Source organism: Panthera tigris, chromosome D2, assembly GCF_018350195.1.
Source record: "Panthera tigris isolate Pti1 chromosome D2, P.tigris_Pti1_mat1.1, whole genome shotgun sequence".
NCBI classification, from domain to species: Eukaryota; Metazoa; Chordata; class Mammalia; order Carnivora; family Felidae; genus Panthera; species Panthera tigris.
This window is the reverse complement of record NC_056670.1, coordinates 55,905,876-55,930,137: the sequence shown is the minus strand read 5'-3', so window position 1 is coordinate 55,930,137 and position 24,262 is coordinate 55,905,876. Positions and strand designations below refer to the sequence as shown.

General features: G+C 49.5%; 2 protein-coding genes across 2 annotated transcripts; both read right to left on the bottom strand.

Annotated features, from left to right (window-relative positions):
• Positions 1-517: 517 nt before the first annotated feature.
• Positions 518-23,972, bottom strand: HOGA1 (4-hydroxy-2-oxoglutarate aldolase 1). The gene is made up of 7 exons (XM_007080135.3): positions 23,471-23,972; positions 12,340-12,468; positions 12,008-12,135; positions 11,364-11,498; positions 11,016-11,112; positions 9,208-9,341; positions 518-1,398 (listed from the first exon to the last, which is right to left on the bottom strand). Exons 1-7 carry the CDS (start codon positions 23,679-23,681, stop codon positions 1,249-1,251), a joined length of 984 nt encoding a protein of 327 aa, XP_007080197.1. The 5' UTR covers positions 23,682-23,972; the 3' UTR covers positions 518-1,248.
• On the bottom strand, positions 18,366-19,591 carry CD2H10orf62 (chromosome D2 C10orf62 homolog). Its single transcript, XM_042960749.1, has one exon. The coding sequence runs from the start codon at positions 19,377-19,379 to the stop codon at positions 18,693-18,695; it is 687 nt and encodes a 228-aa protein (XP_042816683.1). The 5' UTR covers positions 19,380-19,591; the 3' UTR covers positions 18,366-18,692.
• Positions 23,973-24,262: the final 290 nt, after the last annotated feature.

The window sequence follows — 24,262 nt, the reverse complement described above, 5'->3', positions numbered from 1 at the left end:
AAATATCTTAGTTGAACTTTTTTGCCTCCTGCCTCCCACTCAAAACTTCAACTAAGCCTTTCCTCTAGGCCACTGCTAATCTAATACCTATGTTTGCTGAGTATTGTTAAGGCCTCTCTCAAAGCTGAGAAGACCTTGACAAGTTTAATTGCCTCAGGGCGTCTGGGTGGCTCAGTCAGTTAAGTGTCAGAGTTCATCTCAGGTGGCTCAGTCAGTTAAGTGTCAGAGTTCATCTCAGGTTCCTGAGTTTGGCTCATGGTTCCTGAGTTCAAGCCCCACATCTGGGCTCTCTGCTGTCAGTGCAGAGCCTGCTTCAGATCCTCTGTCCCTCCCCCCTCTCTGTCCCTCCCCCCTCTCTGTCCCTCCCCACCACACGCTTCCTCTCCTCTCAAAAATAAATAAACTTAAAAAAAGTTAAATCGCCTCTAGGAAGGTTCTTGACATCTAGGCAGGAAACCTAAGGCTTGCTTAGCAGTGAAGTGTCAATTTTTACATAGCCACACTGTTTTAACTTACTCAACTTTATTGCAAGAACAAAATATTATTTTTAACAATAAAAGCACAGTGCCTACAGGCAAGAGGATGGCCAGGTCTCAGGCCAAGTCTTCTTCCCTAATGTTTCAGACCTAGGTTAGCTAGAAGTCTCCTAGAATGTAACATTTATCCACCAGGTGTCATTATTTACCAATTCTGGTAAGTCACTGGGCCGGGTCTGTGCTCTCTAGTTAAGATCAAGGCTAGAGATAAGAATATGAGATGATCAAAATGGGTTTAGGAAAGAGCACTGTGTCTGGAATGCAGACGGGGTGGGGGTGGGGTTGGATTTCAAAGGCTAGTGATGCTTTTCTGATCAGGTTTCCTAACCGACCACTTTCCCTGGAAGGAGTAAGAACTTGGGTTCTTAAGAATAGCCCGGGCTCTGTGCTGCATGTGCTGGGCTCAGGTGTATACCCCAAGCACCTGGTTGCCCCCCCCCGTTCTTCCCCTCTGGCTCCTAGTCACATGTCCTGGGGCACAGGAAAGCACTTGCTCCTTCCCAGACTGAAGGTCTCTAGAGAGCCAGAGTTCAGGATACAAATGCCAGCAGTCATAGGACTATGAAAATAGGAAGTGGGTGTGCACAGCAGAGCCTGGTCAGAGGCCACCTGCAAGGCTGAACTAGGGAAACAGGCCCATGTGCCTCTTCAGCTCCAGGTACAAGGCAGGAAGACGAGATGGGCTCAGGCCAGGCATGTCCTCTCCTTGCTCTCAGAGCCAGCCATTACTGGTGAAATCCATACGCAGTGCCTCCTCATCCGTGGGGCTTAGCTCCTGTAAGGGGGCGCGGCAGGGGCCTCCGTAGTAGCCAAACCAGTCCATGGTTTTCTTCAGCCCGGGGATCCCAAAGCGCCGGGTCACCTGTGAAGCAGGGCCTGTTAGAAGAAACTGGGGAATCCCTGCCCACACATGTCTGGGATCCAGACACGTGTCACTCTCAGAAAGTTAAGGTTCCCACCCTCCTCCCCTCGTAAAGTAACTTTTTTTTTTTTAACGTTTATTTATTATTGAGAGACAGACGCAGCGGGTGAGCAGGGGAGGGGTAGATAGAGGGGGAAACTTAGAATCTGAAGTAGGCTCCAGGCTCTGAGCTGTCAGCACAGAGCCCAATGTGGGGCTCGAACCCACAAACTGAGAGATCATGACCTGAGCCGAAGTCTGTCGCTTAACCAACTGAGCCACCCAGGCGCCCCCCTCCTTTGTAAAGTAACTTTATCAAATCTGTGACACCAGGGTAGATTGGAAATCCAGATTGAGAGACCAGAAGGCAGGTCAGCAGTAGAGAACACGATGCCAAAAATTCAGATTAAGGAAGGAAGTCACCTCCTCTGGTTTTAGGGGTAAAATCCACCCCATTGGGGAGAAACGTGGCATTTGGTCATCAAGCTGGGATGCAAGAAGATAGCAATACTTTGGGCCTGGGCACTAGATCATCACAGGTCTGCAGCCCAGGTTCCAGGAACCAGTTCCCAGGCCTGGTGTGCCCTGGGAGTCAGGAAGGGGAAGGGTGTGTGAGAACTTTAGGCATAGTCCAGACTTTGGCCCTGCAGCAGGGACCCCCACCCACCCATAGCGCCTCGCTGACCCCAACTCTGAAAAACAACGCATCAGTTGCCCTGACAAGTTTCACTGTGTAACCTTATATCACGAACTTACTGTATCTGAGCAAGTTCTGTCTAAAAAAATGAGGGGGCTGGACGACATGATCTCTAAAGCGTTACCCATTGTCATGAGGGACCTAAAGCTATTGTCATAACTTAAAATCATGCATGGGGTCTTACAGAAAATGAATTATCGAGCTTCTTGGCTTTTGGCATAGCAACTGGTTATTTCATGCTGATCAGAAGTGTTAGAAGACTCTTTGACTACCCAAAAACTAAGAATGTAATCATTACTTAATAAAGTTTTATTTGAAGGGAAGTTAAAACCTTAGAAGGGTGGGCTTCACGAAGGGTAAAATAGTAAAAGGGGTTTCTTGGGGTAAAAAAGTTGAGAGCCACTGATGAATGACTAACTAGTAACTATTTACCACTCGACGCCAGGGAATTTTTTCTTGGAATGAGTGACAAGCCACCCTCCTCCTAAGCCTGGCCTCAGCCATGATGTTCTAATAACCTGGGCTTTTCACCCAAAACCTGAGCGGGGTGGGAAAGACCTAGGAGAGAGGATAGAAACAAGAAGTACCTAGAGAAAAGTCTTCGTCCACCATAGGTGTATAAGATCTCAGAGTTGCCCCCTCCTCAGACCCACAGAAAGAATTGAATGCTTTGGTGTGTAAAGAGCACGGAAAGTCCTAAATATAGCCAGGGCAGGAGGCCGGCTGGGTGGGAAGGCGGAGGAAGGACATTGTGTTCAAGCAGGGCAATAGGGTGACATCAAGCCGCTCCTGGGGGTGGCTGAGCCCACAGCCCAGGCAGCAGAAAGGTGTTCCAGGCATTCCTGAGTGTGTGCCCAGAGTTGGCACAGGAGGAGGCACAGAGTGGAGAGTAAGGCAGGATGGCATGCAGAGAGCTAGGACGGCAGCACACATCCTCTCTTCCCAAGGGGCCGCCCGCTGCTTCATCTGTAGAACGAGGGAGAGGACAACACCGACCCCACGTCACAAGAGTCATACGAGAAAAATGCTACTGTGAGACCCGATCCCAGGAGACCTAAAAGTTACCCCTTTTCCTGTCCTGGGGGAATGCAGCTTCTGGGACCGACTCTCCTGCAGGTGGGTGGGAGTGGACAGCAGAGGTCCCACCCCAGCGGCATGTCCAGTACACAAAGGACAGTGTGTTCCCTGATGGGCCTCACTTCTGCAGTTCTTCCACCCTCTGAATAGACTATCCTATCCCAGGAGGACCGTCACATCCAGGAGACTCGTGCTTGCCTCCCCAGCTGTCCCTTCTCTAACTCTAAGTGAATCTGCCCCTTGGAGGTAAAGCTATAAGCTGTGAGGGAGATCTAGAGCCCACCCCCCACTTCACCCAAACAAAACATTACCCGCTTAGCCTGGGACTACCAGCTCAGATGCAAAACTTAAGGGAATGCCAAAGAAATCAGTCATCAAGGTAAGTAATATTTAGTGCCATATTTTTTAAAAAATCAAAACCGATGCAAGAAAAAAAATCCATAAATGAACAAAGTGTCAATGTTTTAAACAAAGACCAGATCCAACAGACCCATGCCCTGCCACATGTAACCTGAGGCAAAAGCAAACGCGGGCCCTTCTATACATGCGTTATGCATTTTTCATTGGTTCATTTTTTTTTTCTAGGAGTAGATGCAGAAAAACAAATTTTTGATGAGGTTGTTTCTATTCAAGCTGGGAAAGCAAAATTATAATAAATTATGTTTTTAATATATATAATACTTAAAACTAGAAGAAGGATGTTTTAATATACTTACTTTTTAATTTTTCAAATTTTTTTTCAAATAGTTTAATGTTCTACGGGGAGGGATTACCATTTAGAAAAATACTTAGAGGGCTGGCTCAGAGCCTACAACTCTTGATCTCAGGGCTGGAGAAAAGAAAGGAAGGAAGGAAGGAAGGAAGGAAGGAAGGAAGGAAGGGAAGGAAGGAAGGAAGGAAGGAAGGAAGGAAGGAAAGGAAAGAAGGAAGGAAGGAAGGAAGGAAGGAAAGGAAAGAAGTAAGGAAGGAAGGAAGGAAGGAAGGAAGGAAGGGAAGGAAGGGAGAAAGAAAGAAAGAAAGAAAGAGAAAGAAACTTAGAGTTTCCACTTTCAGGAAGAGGGAATAAATGTACTTTGCCCTATTCCTCCCAACAAATATAACTAAAAAACCTTGGACATTACATAGAAACAAACATGAGACTCCAAAAGGCAGAGGGAAAGAAGAATGACTAGGGACTTCAGGACCCAAGGAACACAGCAGTAAGTTCCCTGGCCTCCACTTGAAGCTGAAGCAGCCGGCGATGCTGAGATGCATTCAATGGATACAGATAATAAAAGCTCCCAAAAAAGCCTGTTCACTCAAGCCAAGGACCGAGAAGTTGCAGCCCAGCAAGATGGAAAACTTTTAGGCCATCACCACTCTGCTCCAGCCAAGCACCCCAGAAAAAAACTATAGCCCTACCCCCACCCAGGCCAGCAAAGGTTGAATTGGGAGCCAGAACTTCTACCCCCCACTTTACCCCCTCCACAACAGATGTTTTCAGCAGAGGCCCAGGGAGGAAAGTCAGAACTTTTCACACCACCGCCCACACTTAAGGAAGCTACTCCCCCCAGACATATTTGCAAAGTCAGTGGAGGCCAGGTGGGAAGCAGTAAGGAAGCATTCCTACCCCTTCAGGTCAGGGAGGTGTCAGTGGAGGCCAAGGGCAGAGCTGTACTTTTAAAAACCTCCCCTCAGAAGAAATTTCCAGGTCCAGATGGCCTCACTGGAGAATTCTAAAAAATGTTTAAAGAAGATTTAACACCAATTCTACACAGTCCCTTCCAGAAAACAGAAGAGCAGGGAATACTTCCCAGTCAACTGATGAAGCTATTATTACCCTGATACCAAAATCAGACAAAGACAGTGCCAAAAAAGGGGGAAAACTACATACCAATATCTCCTATGCATAGACAGAAAAATCTTAAACTAAGAATTAGCAAACGTAACTCAGCAACATATGAACAAGTTACACACCATGACTATGTGGGGTTTATTCCAGGAATGCAAGTCTGGTTCAATATTAGAAAATTATCCATGTAACTCACCGTATCAGCAGGCTAAAGAGGAAAAGCAATCACATGATCATATCAATCAATGAAGAAAAAGCATCTGACAAAATTCAATACCTTCTGCAAAACCACACAGACTTGATTACTGTAGGTATATAATAAATCTTAAAATCAAAGGCGCCTGGGTGGCTCAGTCGGTTAAGCGTCTGACTCCGGCTCAGGTCATGATCTCATGGTTCGTGGGTTCGAGCTCCACGTCGGGCTCTGTGCTGACAGCTCGGACCCTGCTTCAGATTCTGGGTCACCCTCTCTCTCTGCCCTTCCCCTGCTCACACTCTGACACACTCTTTCTCAAAAATAAACATAAAATAATTTTTTTTTTAAATCTTAAAATCAGTACACTAATTCTTCCCACTTTGTTATTTTTTCCCAAAATTGTTTTAGCTAGTTTTTAATTCCTTGGCCTTTGCATATAAACTTTAGAATAATTTTGTATGGTTTTACAGAGGAATAGATAGACATAGATAATGGAAGCAACAGAGAACCCAGAAATGGAACCACACAAATATGCCCAACTGAGTTCTGACAAAGGTGCAAAAGTAATTCAATGGAAGAAAGATCATCTTTTCAATAAATGGTATTGGAGCAAGTGAATATCCAGAAGCGAAAAGAAAAACAAAACAAAACAAAAAAAAAAACCCTCCATCTAAGTCTCACACATCATACAAAAATGAACTCAACATGGGTCATGGACTTGTAAAACTATAAAACTTTTAGGAAAAACAGGAGAAAATCTTCACCATCTAGTGCTAGGAAAAGTCTTCTTAGGGTTGACACTAAAAGCATAAATACAAATAAAAATATTGATAAATTGGACTTCATCAAAATTAAAAACTTTTGTCCTGCAAAAAACCTGTTAAGAGAATGACAAGGGACAGACATATGGGTGGCTCAGGAGGTTAAGTGTCTGACTCTTCGTTTTGGTTTAGGTCATGATCTCATGGTTCGTGAGTTTGAGCTCCATGTTAGGCTCTTTGCTGACAGTGCAGGGCCTGCTTGGGATCCTCTCTCTCTCTCTCTCTCAAAATAAACAAATAAACTTAAACAAACAAAAAAAAAAGGAATGACAAGACAAGCTACTGACTCGGAGAAAATATTTGCAAACCACATACCTCGCAGAGGACTGGTATCTAAAAGATATAAAGAAAGAACTTCCAAAATTCAACAGTAAAAAAAAAAAAAATCCAATCATAAAATAGGCAAGAGACATAAACAGACATTTAATTTAAGAAGATATAGGGGTGCCTGGGGCTCAGGCGGGGCTCAGTCGGTTAAGTGTCTGATTTCGGCTCAGGTCATAATCTCGTGGTTTGTAAGTTTGAGCCCCATGTTGGGCTCTGTGCTGACAGCTCAGAGCCTGGATGGAGCCTGCTTCAGATTCTGTGTCTCCCTCTCTCTCTGCCCCACCCTGCTCGCTCTCTCTCTCTCTCTCTCTCAAAAAATAAATAAATATTGAAAAAAAAGTTTTTTAAAGAAGATATACAGATGGTGGGACAGGACAAAAAGAAGATATAGAGGTGGCAAATAAATACATGAAAAGATGTTCAATAGCATTAGCTATCAGAGAAATGCAAAATGAAAGCACAATGAAGTGTTACAACACACCTATCAGAATGGCTAAAATAAACAGTAGTCACAGTGCCTAAAGCTGGTAAAGACGCAGAGAAAATGAGTCAGTCATACATTTACACTGATATAAATGTAAAACACTCCGAAAAACATTTTGGTAGTTTCTTAAAAAACTAAACATGCCATCATCATATGACCTACCAATTGTGTATTTATCCCAGAAAAATGAAATTTTATGGTCGCACAAAAGCTTGTACATGAATGTTCATAGCAACTTTTAATAGGCCCTAACTGGGGCGCCTGGGTGGCTCAGTCAGTTAAGTGTCTGACTTCGGCTCAGGTCATGATCTCACAGTTGTGATTCGACCTCTGAGTCCGGCCCTGTGCTGACAACTCAGAGCCTGGAGCCTGCTTCAGATTCTGTGTTTCTCTCTGCCCCTCCCCCATTTGCACTCTGTATCTCTCAAAAATAAACAAACATAAAAAAAAATAAAATAGAAAAAACCAGTCCCAAACTGGAAACAATCTAGTTGTCCTTCAACAAGTGAATGGTTACACAAGCTATGGTATGGCTGTACCATGAAACACTATTCATCAATAAAAAGGAATGGGCTATTGCCCCAGGCAACAACTTTGAATCTGCACGGAATTATGCTGAGTGAGGAAAGCCAATTGCAAAAGGTTATATACTCTGGGGCGCCTGGGTGGCTGAGTCAGTTAAGCATCCAACTTCAGTTCAGCTCATGATCTCGCGGTTTATGGGTTTGAGCCCCACGTAGGGCTCCGTGCTGACCGCTCAGAGCCTGCTTGGTATTCTGTCTCCCTTTCTCTGCCCCTCCTCCGTTATGCTCTTTCTCAAAAATAAATAAATAAACATTTTTTTTTTAAAAAAAGGTTATATACTCTGATTCCATTCACATAGCAGTCTTGAGCTGACAAAACAATAAAAACAGTGAACGTATTTGTGGTTGCCAGGAGTTAAGGACAGGATGGAGGTAGGAGTAGATGTAACCATAAAAACATAACATGAGAGATCCTTCTGGTGATAAAAATACTCTGTATCTTGACTATATCAATGTCAAAATCCTGGTTGTGATATTGTACTTTAATTTTGTGAGATGTTCCATTGAGGGAAACTAGAGGCCAGGCACATGGACTCTCTTGTATTATTTCTTACAACTTCATCTGAATCTACAGTTATTTCATAATTAAAAGTTTAATTTAAAATACAGAGGGGCGCCTGGGTGGCTCAGTCGGTTGAGCGTCCGACTTCAGCTCAGGTCATGATCTCTCGGTCTGTGAGTTTGAGGCCCGTGTTGGGCTCTGTGCTGACAGCTCAGGGCCTGGAGCCTGCTTCAGATGCTGTGTCTCCCTCTCTCTGTGCCCCTCCCCTACTCATGCTCTGTCTCTGTCTCCGTCTCTGTCTCACTCTCTCTCTGTCAAAAATAAAATAAAACATTTAAAAAATAAAATAAATAAAATAAAAAATATATATAAACGTGTCTATAGGAACACACATTTTCCTTCCTGCCTCAGACTCCAGTGTGGCTCTGAACAGCACTGCCTGGCTCTTGACAGGCATTCCACCTTGGCTCTTCTCCTTGACTTGCCGTCTGGCAAGTACACCGTCTGACTGCAGAATAGATTTTTTTAAATGTTTATGTATTTATTTGGAGAGAGAGAGAGAAAGAGAGTGAGAGCATGAGCAAGTGTGAGCAGGGGAGGGCCACAGAGAGAGAGGGAGAGGGAGAGAATCCCAAGCAGGCTCCATGCTTTCAGGGTAAGGCCTGATGCAGGGCTCAAACTCACGAACCATGAGATCATGACCTGAGCTGAAATCAAGAGTCGGATGCTTAACTGACTGAGCCACCCAGATGCCTCAGAAATAGACTATTTGAAGACAAAACTCTCCTGGGAAATCTGGGCTCTGAATGCCTCCAGCCTTCCAATTCCTTTATTCCCAATCATTCTGTTTTCCAGGATTTGGCCCTTTATAAAGCTGATGAAAAGGCCCACGGCTCACTCTTTCTAGGCAGTGCATCTCTAAGCAAGGTCCCGGGATTACTTATGTCACCACAATCAGCCAAGATGTTTGTTTCAAGGCTTATTCCTGGGCCTACAGGATTAGAATTTTAACTAGCACCCTAGATGAATTCCAATGCAACCAATAGGGCTCAACTTTGTCTGAAGTCATGATTTTCTGGAGAGGCACAAGGAGTTCCCACACTGGGATATTCTCTAAAAGGACTTTCTGAAAGGGAAGAGGCTAAGTGGGGACCACTGTGCCTGCCTTGGCTCCTGCTCCAGTGAGGACACAGACACCCCCCCCCACCCCCACCCCACCCCGTGCCTTGGGGCCATTGGCTGGGAACTCACCGCAGTGTTTGGCTCAATGAGGCGGTGCTGCAGCTTCTGGGCATCTTCCCATTGCCCTGTGAGGCAGAGTCGCTCCAGCTGGCACACCTGAGCCCCCAGGACATTGGCCAAGGCACACACGCCCCCCACAGCTCCTGCCCCAGAGTAAGATGCAGAACATCAGCCAGAGCCTCTTCTCACAGACAATGTCAGACCCTGGTCCCCAGCACCCCTTATTCTGGGGAGAGAGGATGTGGATTTCTGTGCCATTGGCCGGCCATGTCAAAGGCATGCTCTGTGAGTCCACAGAGAACAGATTTCCAGAGAGAAAAGCTGCCAGCATATTTGAAGTAGAATCCCACAGGCTGAAGGTCAGGGAACAGAGCCTGAGGCTAACCTGAGAACAGTTCCTTCCGTGCACCCCCCCCCAATACACCTCCCAGAGTAAAGTCCCACCTGCCACTTGACACCTCCATGATCCTCTAATAGCCCCCTGACTCATCCGTGCGGGAAGGGGGTGGAGTGGACAGGAAGCCTTTGCTCTTCTGAAATCTTATTCCCCCCAGTGAATTCAGCCTGGGACAGTGCTGGGGGTGGGGGTCAGTGGAAAGAGCTCTGGACACAGTCAGGAGACCAGGCATTTCCTCCCATTGGTTGCATGAACTTGCACAAGTCATAGACCTCCGGGTCCTCTTTGTTCTTATCTGGGCAATGAAAACGGGCTGGCTGTGATCTCAGGAGGCCCTGCCACTCTGCCAGCCTGGGATGTGATTCTACGTCTAGTTAGGAGTGGCCTCAAGACTGGAGAGTGAGAAATTTGGAATGAGCTTATATAGCTGCCATTTACTGATCCCCACTCTGTGCCAGGCACTATGCAGACACGGGGCCAATGCTCTCAAATTCTTGTAACACCCCCCTGCTTTAGAGGGTAGAAATTCAGGCCCAGAGAGGTTGAACACCTTGCCGGGCGGTACTCAGTACATGGCAGAGCTGAGATTCCAACTCACATCCCTGAGCCTCCAGAGCCTGTGCTCTTTCCAGCTGCCCCCCTCAGGAACGAGGCTTCAATTGGTCCCCTCTTCTGCCATTGCTCTTTAGAGACTGTGACGTGGCAGAGGAGAGACGTGCAAGGTCATAGACAATAAGCCAAAGTCTGTGGAGACCAGGAAAAAGGAATGGGCATTGCCCTCTGCAGCACCAGAAAAGTAACTCAGATCTGCACTTGCTGGGGCTTCAGCCAAAGGGAGAAAATGCTTCTTCTCCTCCCCCTTGAGGGCTTAAAACCAACCCGAACCCAAGCACCTTGACCCACAACAGACAAGCTCATTTGGTCCAGTGGTGACATTCCCAGGACCTTGAACTGGAACAGAATCAGGCAGCTGAAGGTCCCTGGCCCATTCCTACAGGTCTGACAATTCCTTCCGGCCTAGCACCCAGGTGAGAGGAAGCCACACTCCTGGATGAGAGGAGAGGCCCTAAGGCCTGTGTCCTCAGAGAATGATTTACAAGGTGACATCAGAGGAGCTAAGTCTGTTACCGAAGCACCGAGCTCAGGACTTAGAACAGCAGGCATCCCTGCTACAGACCAAGGATGGTACAGAGCCACCCCCTCCTGCCCAAGAAGGTCACTCGTAAGCACCCAATATGGAGACAAGTAAGCAGTGAGCCGGACTTCTGAGGTTTCCAAGCAGACAGGCTGGCAAAGGGCCCCCTGCAGACCCAGACGCAGCCTGCATGGTTTCTCCCAGCACACCCAGGGCGGTGGGGGCGGGTGGGCAGGGGTCCTGGGTGTACCACCCATGACGGTGTGAGAGCGGCGGGAGGCCTACCCACGGCATAGCTGGCCAGCAGGAAGCCAGCCGATCCAGCCAACACCTGGAAATCCTGCCTCCCGGTCTTGTGAACAATCAGCCCCATCCTGGTCACCTGCAACAGCAAACCCGGGTGAGAGCTGCACCCAGAGCCTCAACACCAACGGAGAAGGGGGCCGAGCGAGGGTGGGAGGAGAGCCCAGGCCCCAGAGAGCCGCCCCAGAACTCAGACAAAGCCCCAGAGAGCCCACACGATGGAAAGAACCCAAACAGGAGCCCAGGACTGGAGTGGGTTCCAGAGCTGCCCTGAAGTCGCTAGCACAGGAGAAGAGGAAGGAGCCCCAGCCAGGAGCTGCTGCCACTCACATCGCCACCACTGTCCTTGATGCCCACGATGTTTGGGTGCTGGGAAAGCGTGACCACCGCATCCACCGGCAGGTCCAGCCCCGTGTTGGCTGGGACGCTGTAGAGCACCACAGGAATCGGGGAGAGGTCAGCGACCTGCGAGAGGCAGAGAAGAGGGGAGAGGCAGAGGGCAGCTGCCCCAGGCCCGCCACGAGCCCACCACCACCAGCTCCAGGCCTGGGGCGCTACGGGGCCCCTGGACAGGCCTACCTCCTGGACTAGAAGTCACAGTGCCACGTGCCCTGCTTGTAAGCAATTGATGAGTAATATTTCATGAGTGCTTTCTGTGTGCCAAGCTCAGTTCTAAGTCCTCTATTTTCTGATGGAACTTAGTCCTCACAACAACCCTGTGAGGAAGACACCATCATTCTGACCATCTGAGAGGGGAGGAAACAGCAACACAGTGTGGCCGGGCCAGTGGCCCGGCACCAGGTGGCGGCTAGCGCCTGGGGGCCTCCCTCCCGTCCCACAGGTGTCATTCATGGAAGTAGGCTCACCCCTTGGCCCCTGGCCTCTCTGTCTCCTCTCCCCAGGCAGTCTCCTCTCCTCGTCCAGCCTTCCCTTGGTCCCAGGCCCCAAACCCATGCCCAACCCTCACACCCTACCTTGGTGTAGTGGTGAATGAGGGCGGCGCTGCTCATGCGGCCACGATAGAAGCAAGGGGTCACCACGATGGCGGCGTCAGCCCCAACCTGGGCCATGCTCACAGTCATCTCCACCGTGGCTTGAGTGGCTGCAGGAGGAAAGAGGGAGTCTTCCCTGTAGGCCATGGAGGGTGAGAGCAGGAGGCAGAAGGGCAGGGCTAGGACCCTGGGGCAAGCAAGGGGGGCAGAAGGGAAGGAACCAGCAGGCTGAACCAACCCCAGGGCCAAGGAGCCTGGCTTCCCACCCCAGGCACCCCCAAGTACCCCTAGGGCCCAGAGCATTGTGGCCTCACACTCGCAGCCAGAGCCAGCTAGCAGCAGTTTGTCCTTGGGCATGGCCTGGCGGACTCGGCTCACCACCTCCAGCCTCTCGCTGCTGGTCAGGAAGGGGAACTCGCCATTGGAGCCCTGCACCACGAAGCCTGATGAACAACCAGGATATTGGTGTTACACTCACACAGGTTCCTACCTCCCCAACACCATAGCTTTGCGCATATCTCCTTCTCATCTTTGTCCTGAGGCAGGCAGAATGTTTCACCCAGTTGCGGTCACAGTGTCCACACCGTTTTTCTTTGTGTTAATGAAATGTGTCAGCTATACCCCAAAGAATCGATGATAATGTAACCCACAGGTGCGTACCCAACAGTCATGGCAACCCTCCCCTATCACGTTTTTCTTCCTCCTCTAACTGTCCTGACTCAGGTGCTATTGTTCCCACTCAAGTCTTATACCCTAAGACATACATATGGACCCATAAACGACATATAACAGTTGTGGCCATTTTAAACTGTATAGAAATGGAATCAAGATCATACAACCTTCTGCAGTCTGCTATTTTTGCTCAAGATTATGCTGTGAGCTTTGTCCATAGCAGCGCACAGGTCTGATTCATTCATTTTAATGGCTACAGAATATTCTATTTGAAGTCAGACTACAATTTACTTTTCATTTTCCCTTCGAGGACACTTAGAATGTTTCCTTAGTTTTGCTATTACAAACAATGCTGAAACAACCATGTTCTACAGTCTTCTGTGCCCATGTCTGAGCTTCTCCACGGTTTCTTTAGGTTTGTAATTGCTGCGTCACACGTATGTGCATTTTCACGTGCCAAACATCTCTCTCAATAGCCAGTTCATACCCCATCAGCACATAGAAGAGTCCGTTAGTGTTCATCCGTGTCAACACCAGGTATTGTCAGAATTAATATTTGCCAGTTTTCTGGGTGAAAAGTGATACCTCATTATTTTACTTCACATTTTCCTGTTTTATTGATCATGTGAGAAGTTTCTAACATCACCAGGTAAGGTGTCAACTCTTTTATATAAATCCATGAGAGACCAGGAGATTTGATGCTGTTTGACTGAATCCGAAGGGAAGGTTAGTAAAACCGTCCTCCTCTCCGCTTTTTCATTTAACTCTCTCTACCCTCTTCTTCCTCCTCTCTACTCCAGTCCATCCTCAAAACACTGTTCTTAAATAGGTGACAAATACAGCATACGGCACGGCGAGACTATTAATAAACAGGAGACTGCTTGGGAGAAAGGAATGAAAAGAAAGCTGGAGGCGATACTGATCTACAATACAAAATCCCCGCTGCACCGTTGAGGGAGATGGGCCATCATTTTGATTTGGAGCTTCCTGACAGTCCAAGCTAAAAGGGAAATGTGATCAGCTGACAGATATGCAGAACTCCAGATAAAAGCAAAGCAGCTGCCCGGGGGAAACACACAGTTTCCTGGCATCGGGACCAAGAGAGATTGTTCCCGTGAGTCATCCTTAAGGGACACAATGTGATGTAGAGTCAACTTTTCACCACAAACCTTTTTCCATGCTGTTCGCTACACCATTAGATTCCACTCAGTGGACTGCCAGAATGGCTCACTGGATACTTAGCAATCCCACCCCCTGCCAGCTTTTTTGCCTTGGTGATATTGTAGGGAGCATCTTGAGGCAAATAGTTTTTGGCTTCTGTTGTGCTGCCTCCTCAGGATCCATTTCTCCGTGTCAGGCCGGGAGCCTCCTTCTGTCTCGGTACAAATGGTGTTAGTGCTTTCCCAGTGGGTCACCCCCACTCTTGAGTTGCCAACCCTGGAGAGGACTGGACCAGCACCCTCTGACTAGGATTCTGAGGTCAGGCTTTCACCAGTCCCTCTGTGCAAATGCCAAAGACATCTCCCTCCCTCCCCAACCCTGCCCGCTTGCCCCCACCTTGCCCCCACCACCCAGCCCGGTTCTTACTCCAGCTGCTTCTTCAGCCATGTCCACTCACTCCCAAGTCCTGCTTCATTCTGGCGGCCAGTGCCACGGACCCCTGAGCAGTTAAGACCGCTGGGTCTTGCGCTCTCAGAGAGGAAGCAGGCCCCTGTGGTCAAGACTCCCGGTGGCCTTTCCCTTGTCTCCTGTAAAGGAGCATCTGACCCAGGCCTGACTCCCGAGGAGGAGGCCAGGCCAGGCTAGGGAAGAGGGAGTATCACAGAGTCGGGGACGCAGTGGACCCAACTCCCCTCTGGCTTTTGAGGAAGTTAGTTATATCAGGTGTCTGAGTCCCTGTTTCCTTTTCTCTGGGATGGTAATAAAATCATTTTGATCCTACCTTATAAGGCTATGTTAAAGGCCCAAATAAGAAAAGGTAAGAGAAAGCACCCTGAAATCTGTGAACTGATGCTGCCGAGAGCCCCCTCCTTCTCCTTGGAGGGATGCCCAGTTTCGGGCCCGATGTGCCTCTCTCTGCTGGTGCAGCAAGGGGACTGGAGGAGTGGGAGGGCCAGGGTCCCGGATGGGTCGGGGAGTGAAGACAGGGAGCGGTTCTGAACTCAGAGGAACCTGGGTGTAGCTCTCAGTGCAGCCCCTGATCAGCTATGAGATCTTGGGCACGTGGCTTAACCAAACCTCAGCTTCCTCACATGAAAAATGGGGAGAGTATCAGTGCTCTCCTTAAAGCATTGTTGTGAGGCTCAAATGAGATACTATGTATAAAGTGCTTGGATGAGAACCCGGCCTGCCGTCTGTGTTAGCTGTGATCACTATGGAGTCAGGAGAAAGTGCACAAGCCTTAAATGAGAAGGGTGGCAGCTTTCCATCTGAGGTGGAGGAGGATGGCTGGTGTGGAGGGGAGGCCGCACTCAGGAACCTCTCCCGTCCCCTCCAGCTGCAAGACAAAGGGGCTCATCACAGACGCTACTCTCTCTTGGCCCCATGGTCAGGCTGGCCACTCCAGGGAGCCGGAGCGGCCTGGGAAGAGGAGTGAGTGTTTGGGGCTGGGGATGCATATCTCCTTACCAAGAGAATATACTTGAGTTGGTGGCTTAGTGGCCATTTTCCCTATGGCACAACTGTAATAAAACCTTGACATTTTGAACTACTTTTAAATTAAGAGAAAAGTTGCAGAAATAGTGCAGGGGATTTCCACACCTCCCTCACCCAACCTCCACCAATGATAAGATCTTACTATTTATTTAGTACAATGATCAGAACCAGAGAATTAGCGCTGGTAAGGTACTAACTTGCAGACTTTAGTTGAATTTTGCCAGTTTTAAACTTCTTTAAAGATTCCAAATTCCTAATTAGCCAATCTGAAATTGTATGCAATAAACTTTTAATAAGGGATTTAAGATCTTCCAAATAAACACATGCATTTTATGCATTTTTACAATCACTTTCAGAAGTCACACCTCCACCCTTGCTTTTTGTCTAATATAGCAGCCTCCAACATTTTCTAGTATGACAGACCCCATTTTTTTCCATTAATATTTTTGTCATAAAGTATTTTACCTTTTTATTTTTTATTTAATTACTGTATTTTTATTTTTATTTTTTTTAAATTTTTTTTTTCAACGTTTTTTATTTATTTTTGGGACAGAGAGAGACAGAGCATGAACGGGGGAGGGGCAGAGAGAGAGGGAGACACAGAATCGGAAACAGGCTCCAGGCTCCGAGCCATCAGCCCAGAGCCTGACGCGGGGCTTGAACTCACGGACCGCGAGATCGTGACCTGGCTGAAGTCGGACGCTTAACCGACTGCGCCACCCAGGCGCCCCTAATTACTGTATTTTTAAAGTAGGCTCCACACCCAATGTTGGGGCTTGAACTCATGACCGTGATCTGAGATTAAGAGTCATATGCTCTACGGACTGAGGCCACCAGGCTCCCCTTATTTATTTTTTTAAAGTAATCTCTACATCCAACATGGGGCTTAAACTCACAACCCTGAGATCAAGAGTTGTGCACTCTACCAACTGAGCCAGCCAGGCACCCCTGTTATGAAGTTATGAAGTATTTTAAATTTAAAGCATATTATAGGGGCGCCTGGGTGGCTCAGTCGGTTAAGCCTCCGACTTTGGCTCAGGTCATGATTTCACAATTCATGAGTGTGAGCACCGCACTGGGCTCTGTGCTGACAGCTCAGAACCTGGAGCCTGTTTCAGATTCTGTGTCTCCCTCTCTCTCTCTGACCCTCCCCTGTTCATGCTCTGTCTCTCTCTGTCTCAAAAATAAATAAACGTTAAAAAAATTTTTTTAAAGCATATGTATATTAGTATTTATATAAAGTCACTATTAATAATGTTAAAAATATTCAAATACTGGGGCACCTGGCTGGCTCAGTCGCTGGAGCACGTGACTCTTTTTTTGTTGTTGTTGTTATTTTGAGAGACAGTGAGGGGAAGGGGCAGAGACAGGAAGAGTGAGAGAATTCCAAGCAGGCTCTGCTCCTCTGCGTGGAGCCCGGCGTGGGGCTCCATTCAGGGCTCGAGCTCACAGACCATGAGATCATTACCTGGGCCAAAGTCAGACACTTAACTGATGGAGCCACCCAGACACACCTGGAGCGTGTGACGCTTGATCTCAGGTTGTGAGTTCGAGCCCCACGCTGGGTATGGAGATTACTTAAAATAAAATCTTCAGAGGTGCTTGGGTGGCTCACTCGGTTGAACGTCCCGACACTTGATTTTGGCTCATGTCTTGATCCCATGGTCACGGGATAGAGCCCCATGTCGGTTCACCGTGGAGCCTGCCTAAGAGTTTCTCTCCCTCTCTCTCTGCCCCTCTCTCCTGCTTGTGCTTTCTCTCTAAAATAAAATAAAATAAAATTTTAAATAAAATCTTAAAAATAAATAAAAATAAAAATAGTCAAATGCTTCCAATTATGTCCCATAAAATCAATTGACCACACTTAGGGTGTTTGTAGATTTTTCCATCCTTTGCAAGGATTCGGGGGACCTTCTTCCCACAGGTTGAGGCCAACAGGCTGGGAAACACTGGTAAGTTCACAATCAATGCAAATGGGACACTTCTATGTAAAGGAGTCATTGGGGGGTTAGACAGTGCTGTAGAACTGACCTCTCTCAAGTTTCACCGGAGAGATAGCTGCCTCACTGGAGATCATCCCTTGCCCCAGAAACGGCTTCTTTAGACCCAGGAAGAGGAGGCAGGGAGAGTCCCAGGCTTGTGGGAGGGCACAGAGAGTGTCAGGACACGGGGGAAGAGGGCAGGGATAAGCATGAGTGAGGGAGACCCGTGTGGGGACGGCGGGGCACTGGCCTAAGGGGCAGCACAGGGAAGGGATTTGGGGTCTGAGCTTTGGAGTCGGGCAGAGCTGGGCCCCACCTCCAACAACATCGCATAGTGTCTATGCCCTATCAGGCGAATGACACCTCTGAGCCTCAGATGTCTCATCTGCAAAACGGGGACACTGCAAATCCTTCCTTACGGGGCCTTGCTGTAACAACACACAGCATGGTGTAGACTAAAGTCTGAACAGGAAAAGAAAAAAAAATTACTAGTAATACTACTAATTAGTAGCACTAGCATCAGCGGCAGCCCCGGCATTAAGAACATAAACAAGAAGGGAGAGTATGGGGCACAGGGGCTCTGTAAGGCAGGTGGTGGGAGGCACTAACGCAGGTCTCAGTGGGCTGGGGGAAGCAGGGGGGGCCGGGGGAGGGCACTGCAGTGCAGGATGCCACACGACTTGAAAAGCAGCAGGCAGGGTGAAGAGGACCCCAAAAAGGACAGGAGACCCACATCCCAGTTTGCTTACGAGCTTCTGAAAGCCTGTCTATCCCCCCACCACCCACACCTGGCTGCTTCCTCCTTCCCTGGCAATAGCAGGTTGGTGGGTGCTGAGCTCCCTGGAGACAGCCCAACCCCCAGAACCTGAGACCCGGAGAAGATTTATGGACTTTTTTTTTTTTTTCTGATTTACGGAGTCTTGAATCAGCCTAGCATAAAGGCCCACACAAAGAGGACTTTGGGGGCAGGAAGCCTCTCCCCATATCCCTTCCCAGTGCTGAGGCCGGCCACAGAGCCCCCAGACCCAGAGTGAGGGTATACAAGGCTTTATTGGCTCAGTTCCAGGCATTCGGCATCAGTGTGGGGCTCTCAGCTGCTCCTGGGCTCTGCCTCTATCTTCTCCCGGTGGGTCTTCAGGGGCCTGCGAGTCTGTCTCAGCTGCTTCGCTTCCTTCCACCCCCGCCCCCTCCATCGGGGGCCATCCTCTGTGGCAGACCGTACTCACAGAGCCAAAGGGGCCCAGGGCCTGCCCTTCAGGAAGAAGGGATTTGGGTGGCACCATCTCGCCACAGGAGAGAAAACAGGCCTGCAATTGTGTGCCAGCCCTGTTGGGGGAAAGGGGTGTCTCCATCCGTGGTTAGGTGGCTTCAAAGGGGTGGTAGGTCTGGTGGCTGCGGTTGGGCAGGCTATGGCTCTGGTGGTTCAGATGACCCTGGTGTCCATAGTGACCGTGGCCATGGATGGCGTGTGTGTGGTTCGCGCCAGCTACGGTGGTTTCCCGCTGGGTGAGGAAATTCCCTTTCAGCTTCAACTCCACCTCCTCGAGGGCCTTCAGCTCCTCCTGGTTGACGTCTCTGGACTCCAGGTGGCCTGAGTTCTGGTAAGCTATGGCACGCTGCAACACGGAATTAGCCAGCTGCTGTCCTAGGGTGTCAATCTCCTTGGTACAGGCAGCCACAGCGGCCCATGTGGGCTCGTCTGTGGACGAGGATTTTGCAGACTCCTTGTGGGTCTCTTTGGTCACTGAGGCCCCAGACGTCCTCTGCTTGCTGGTGAAGGACTCCCGGCGCAGAGTTGTGCCCGCCTCCCTTTGCCTTGTGGTGAGAGTCTCCATGTGAATGGTGGTGCTGGCTTCTCCGCTGCCGCTCTCGGGTGGTGGGGCGGCCGTGCTGCTGCAGGCGGCCAGCCTCTCTTCGGAGAGGCGACTGAAGTGAGATTTAATCCAGTTCTCATTCTTTGCTTTGTGACATTCCGGTGGCTCCTGCACATTTTGTGCAGATGCGGCGGATGCCTTCCTTCTCCTCTTCCTCTGAATCCACAGCATGAGGCCTCCCCCTCCGAGTAAGAGGGCAGTCCCCAGCACCACCTTGCATGATGGTTGCTGGATGAGCTCCAAGAAGGCCTCCAGGACCCTAGGCTGGGCGGGCAGAGCTAAGAGCACACTGGGAGTGGAGGAGCCCGGATGGTATGGTTCATGCTTGAAAGGGTAGGGTCCCAGAGGCTGTCTGGCAGGTAGGGCCCCAGCTGTACCCTTCCTAGGATGCCCCTCCCACCTCAGCAATGAACCCCATTGTGAGGAAGGTGGTTGGGGGGGGTGGGTGGGGGGCAGAGGCCACAGCATCCCTCATGTCCAACCTGGTAGGCATTTCCTGAGGCCCAAGTCCTGTCTCCCACCTGACAGCTAGTCCCAAGGTGAGTGGAAAAGCAGCTTCCCCAATTCTGAGTTTCTTCCACCTTCTGCTTAAGACCCATTCTGCAACTCAAGCCTTCTTATTTTCCAATCTCTGGTTTCTCTCCCTCTCTATTCCTGTGCCCCCTCCCCGGGGGTGGGGGGAGGCAGGAGCCACTGACCATGGCTGAAGGACCCCCTTGGCCAGGCTGGCATCCATCCCTGGCTGCCTGACACAGGTGTCTCCTTCCATTCAAGGTCCACCCCTGCTGGCAGCTTAGCACATCCCATCCCCATTTGCAGCCCCAACCGCCTTAACTAAGCAGAGTCCAGAAGGAAAGGGGCCCAGGAAAGAGCTCATTCTAGAATAACATGAGGTCATAACTGGGGGGAGACAAGCAGTGGGTTGAGAAGGCAGAGCAGACAGGACAGAGGGATTCACCAGATCCCAGATCTCAGGGGCCATTCCAGGATGGAGGCTGCTACCTCTTGTCTTAGTGAGGCACCTGCAAACCCAGAATGTGCCCCCCTCCTCCATGTGCCCTGGTTAAAGGGCACAGTTTAGACTGTGAGCAGGTGGACCACCTGGCCAGGCTCTCTGTGGGTACAGACAATGGAAAGCCTGGCCCACAATCTGAAATTATATCAGAGTGTCTCGGGGGGAGAAACAGGCCTGGGCCACTCTATTTTTCTTCCAGAGGCACATAACACATTTAAAAAAATATATTTTTTACTCAAAAAAAATTTTTTTTCCTTAAAAATAATTTTCACTTAAAATTTTTGTTGAATATTCATTTTTTTGAGAAAGAGGGGCAGAGCATGAGAGGGACAGGGGCAGAGAGAGAGAGAGAGAGAGAGAGAGAGAGAGAATCTGAAGGAGGCTCCAGGCTCTGAGCTGTCAGCACAGAGCCCAACACGGGGCTCGAACCTGCGAACCGTGAGATCATGACCTGAGCCAAAGTCAGATGCTCTGCCAACTGAGCCATCCGGGTGCCTCAGTATATTTCACTTTTTTAAAGTGAAGAAATACCAAAACAGGGTTGTAGAAATTGTGATTTTTTTTTAAAGTTTGTTTATATAGTTATCTCTACACTCAATGTGGAGTGTACACATGAGTGTACTGATGACCCCAAGATCAAGAGTCACGTGCTCCTCTGACTGAGCCAGCCAGGTTCCCCTACCCTGTGGGTTTTTTTTTTTTTTTTAAGCAAAATATTTTATTTAACAAAGTAACGGCTTCAATATATACCATAATATCCCCAGTCTACATACTAAGGGAATAAGATACAAGCTCATAGTTTTATGGGTAACATCTCTCTAGTCCTGCTGAAGTAGCTCTGTGGTCATCCACTAACCTCATGTGGAAATAACAATTCAAAGTTCATCTCTGAGGTTGTTTGCGGGAGTGAGTTCAGAGCCAAATGGCCCCTCTGCAACAATCTTACCTTCCAGTCTCTAGTTATAACTTTCATTTAAGAATGATACTCTTTATTCATATAATCAGGAACATTTAACAATGCAAAAACAAGTAGAAATAGAGAGCTACACAGTTTTGGCAATACCTTCCAGAAGAATCTCTTAACTGTTCACTGATTCATCAAGAGTAGGTTCCCACCTCCTCTTTGGAGGACCTTTAACTTATCACAGGAGGCCCTGGCAATGTGGTATGCGATGGCTTCTTCCTCTGCCCCTGAGTGTTGGGCTGCAGAGCCAGCCCTGGGGGCCCGGATAGGGCCAGAGAAACATTGTTTGTACAACTAAAGTTGCTCACAGCTCCTTCCCTGGGCATTCTGGCTGTGTCCTGGGAGCAGTGACAGGACCCTATGGCTCTATTCCTTGTGCCAGGGCCTCCCACTTTGAGCTCCTTGAGAGGAATGCATTAACCTGGTGGCTCAGTTTCCATTCTAAAATGAGGAAATCAGACTAGAGAGGTTCAGTGATTTCTCCAAGGTTGCCATAACCAGCAACACCAGGACTTTTATCCAGGCCTTCTCACTCTCGATGCTGAGCTCCTTCTACACAGCCCACTGCCTCCCTGGCGTGTGGGTAAGAGAGAGATGAGGCGGAAACAGGAGCCTGTATGGGTTGCACGGGAGACAGGTTAGTGGGCACCTGTGGCCCGCGGCCTGCCAGATCCACTGCAGCCTGTGCTCCTGGGCACCTCCATGCCCTCTGCAGGAGTGGGTGAGTGGGCAGAAGGAAGGGAAGGGTCCAGAGAAGAGCCTGTGGGTATCCGTGGATTCTCTGGGTAGCAGGCAGACACTGGATGCAAAGTTCACCCTCCCCACCCCTTGCACTCAGGTGTCCTTGAACCTGGAAGGTGAAGAAGAGTCTTGTCTTCCCTCCTCTTAAGATTCAAGGAGCTAGGGGTGCCTGGCTGGCTCAGTCAGCAGAGCATACAACTCTTGATCTTGGGGTCCTGAGTTTAAACTCCATATCTCCATATTGGGTGTACAGATTACTTAAAAAAATTTTTTTAATAAATAAAAGATTCAAAATTCTCAGTTTGCTTCAAAAGACCCAGGCCTCGGTCCAGACTTTCAGGCCCCAGTGAACTGAGCCCAAGTAGAAATTTACTTAGAGTTTGTGTCACTGCTCAATGTGGGCATCCACAGGGCATTCATTGTGCCCTAGGGAAGCGTCGCATCACCTCAGCACTGGGATGGGGTGTCAGTCAGGCCAGCAGTCACTGTCATAAAGCAGCTTTTCCCACAATGCCAATGGTGCTGTCATTCTAGCAATTGTTATCATTGGATCAATACCTTCTAATGTATATCACCCTTTAACTATTTATAGCATGCTTTCATTTGCACTCTCTTGGATTTTTCTCCCCGCCATCCTATGATGTACACCTTATTACTCCCGTGTCAGATGGGGAGAGTGGGGTTTAGAAAGATTATCTCAAAGCTAAGTCAGTGGCAGAGCTGTGATTTAAATCTAGACTCCCTTCCCCCCTGCCCTGCCTCAGTCAGAACCTCTCCATTCCCAAAGCTGGTGCCAACCATACTTTTATTTGTTGAAACAATCTGGTCTAGTGATTCAGTGGTTAGTGCAGTGGAGTGAAACCAAGTATGGTCCTGCAGTCAGACCTGGGGAACTTGGGCAAGTGATTGTGTCATTCTGAGCCCCAGCTTCCCATCTGTGAAATGGGGCTAATGAGATGACTGTCTCAGGGACTCGTCATGGGTGATAGATGAGGGTGAGCAGGGCAGGATGGGAGGAACTGACCACTTCTTTCCTTCATTTATTGTGCCTGTGGCTGTGTCGTGTGTTGACTGTCACAGACGTCTGGTCCCAGGCCTCAGAGAGGGGAGATCCACGTGTAAAGAGAGACATGAGTCAGAGGATCCAGAACAGGAATTCTGCCAAGGGAGGCTTGGCCCAGAAGAGAGTGGGCTAACACGGCTTTTAGGGGGACGAACCCACTGGCTGAGTTGCCACATGACACCCCCAGTTGCCTTCCCAACTGCACAGTGTTTGGTTGACAAGGACTTTTATACCCATTATCTAGTTTGATCCCCACAATCATGCTGCGCTAAGAAGGCACTTTGGCAGTGAGATTCAGTCAAGGTTGCAAAGCAGCAAGGAGCTTCTGGCCTGTCTCTTGACTCCAGACCAGTGCCCCCTGCTCCTTTCCCATAAAGGACCACCGGGGTACCCAACTGTCTCTGAGTAGCTCACTGGCTGAGGAGATTGGGGTCATCCACATCTCCCCCCAAGTCCCCCAGAGGACAGGCCCCACTTACCTCGAAAGGGGAAGGCACCCAATTTGTGCAGATTCTCCTCCAGTTTCCCATAGTCTACCTCCGCGGTGGCAGTGAAGGGGGTGGTCACAGGGGGGTAGATGCCTGCAATGTCCATCTTCCTTCCCTCTCCTGAGGCCCAGCCCCCCACCTTCCTGGACAAGCCCCTGCTCAGCCCCTGCCTCAGGGAAGACCAGACTCCACGGCCCAGCATCTCTGCAAGAGGCCTGAAGCCCAGCTGGTCTCTGCCCCTGCGCGAGGCTGAGTTTGGACTCCTTCCTACCCTGTTAATGATCAGTGTGTCTAGTTAAAAATTTGCTGCCCCCTGACTGTTGGTGTTGGGGCAGGCCTGGGCTGGGCGTCCCCAGGGTCAGAGGTCAAGACTTTAGGCCCCATGGGTTCTCTCTCTGTAGGGAGCAGCTGGAGAAATGCCACAACCCAGCGTCCCTCTGGCCAGAGGGCGGGTTCCTGGGGTACCGACCCTAAACGGCTTCTCCAGCGGGGCTTGGGCCCTCCTCCCACAATCCCCAGCCCCAAAGCCAGCTGATTGGCTGAGCAGGCCCGGCCCTGCGGGAGGCGCGGCTGGGGGAAAAACTGCAGGCAGCAGCGTGGCGCTGCTCTCCGAGCCCCTGAACCCCCGCCAGGCTCCTCCTGTGCGGGCTGCCACGTGACAAGGCTGTGCTGGCCACATAGCCCCATAGGACGGCGGTCACCGGTACGGAACGGGGGAGGGGCGGGATGGGTGCGCGGGGAAGCTGGTCCGCGCTGGGGATGTGGGAGGAGGGCCGGCAGAAA

What these genes read in the sequence shown, in the direction of transcription:
- CD2H10orf62 (XM_042960749.1), bottom strand. Translation starts at nt 19,379, where the DNA reads ATGCTGTGGATTCAGAGGAAGAGGAGAAGGAAGGCATCCGCCGCATCT.
- HOGA1 (XM_007080135.3), bottom strand. Translation starts at nt 23,681, where the DNA reads ATGCTGGGCCGTGGAGTCTGGTCTTCCCTGAGGCAGGGGCTGAGCAGG. An exon ending in AGCTGGCTCTGGCTGCGAGT is followed by an intron (nt 12,136 to 12,339) that starts GTGAGGCCACAA and finishes TTCCTCCTGCAG; the next exon opens with CCACTCAAGCCACGGTGGAG. An exon ending in GCTGGCCAGCTATGCCGTGG is followed by an intron (nt 9,342 to 11,015) that starts GTAGGCCTCCCG and finishes ACTCTGGGGCAG; the next exon opens with GAGCTGTGGGGGGCGTGTGT.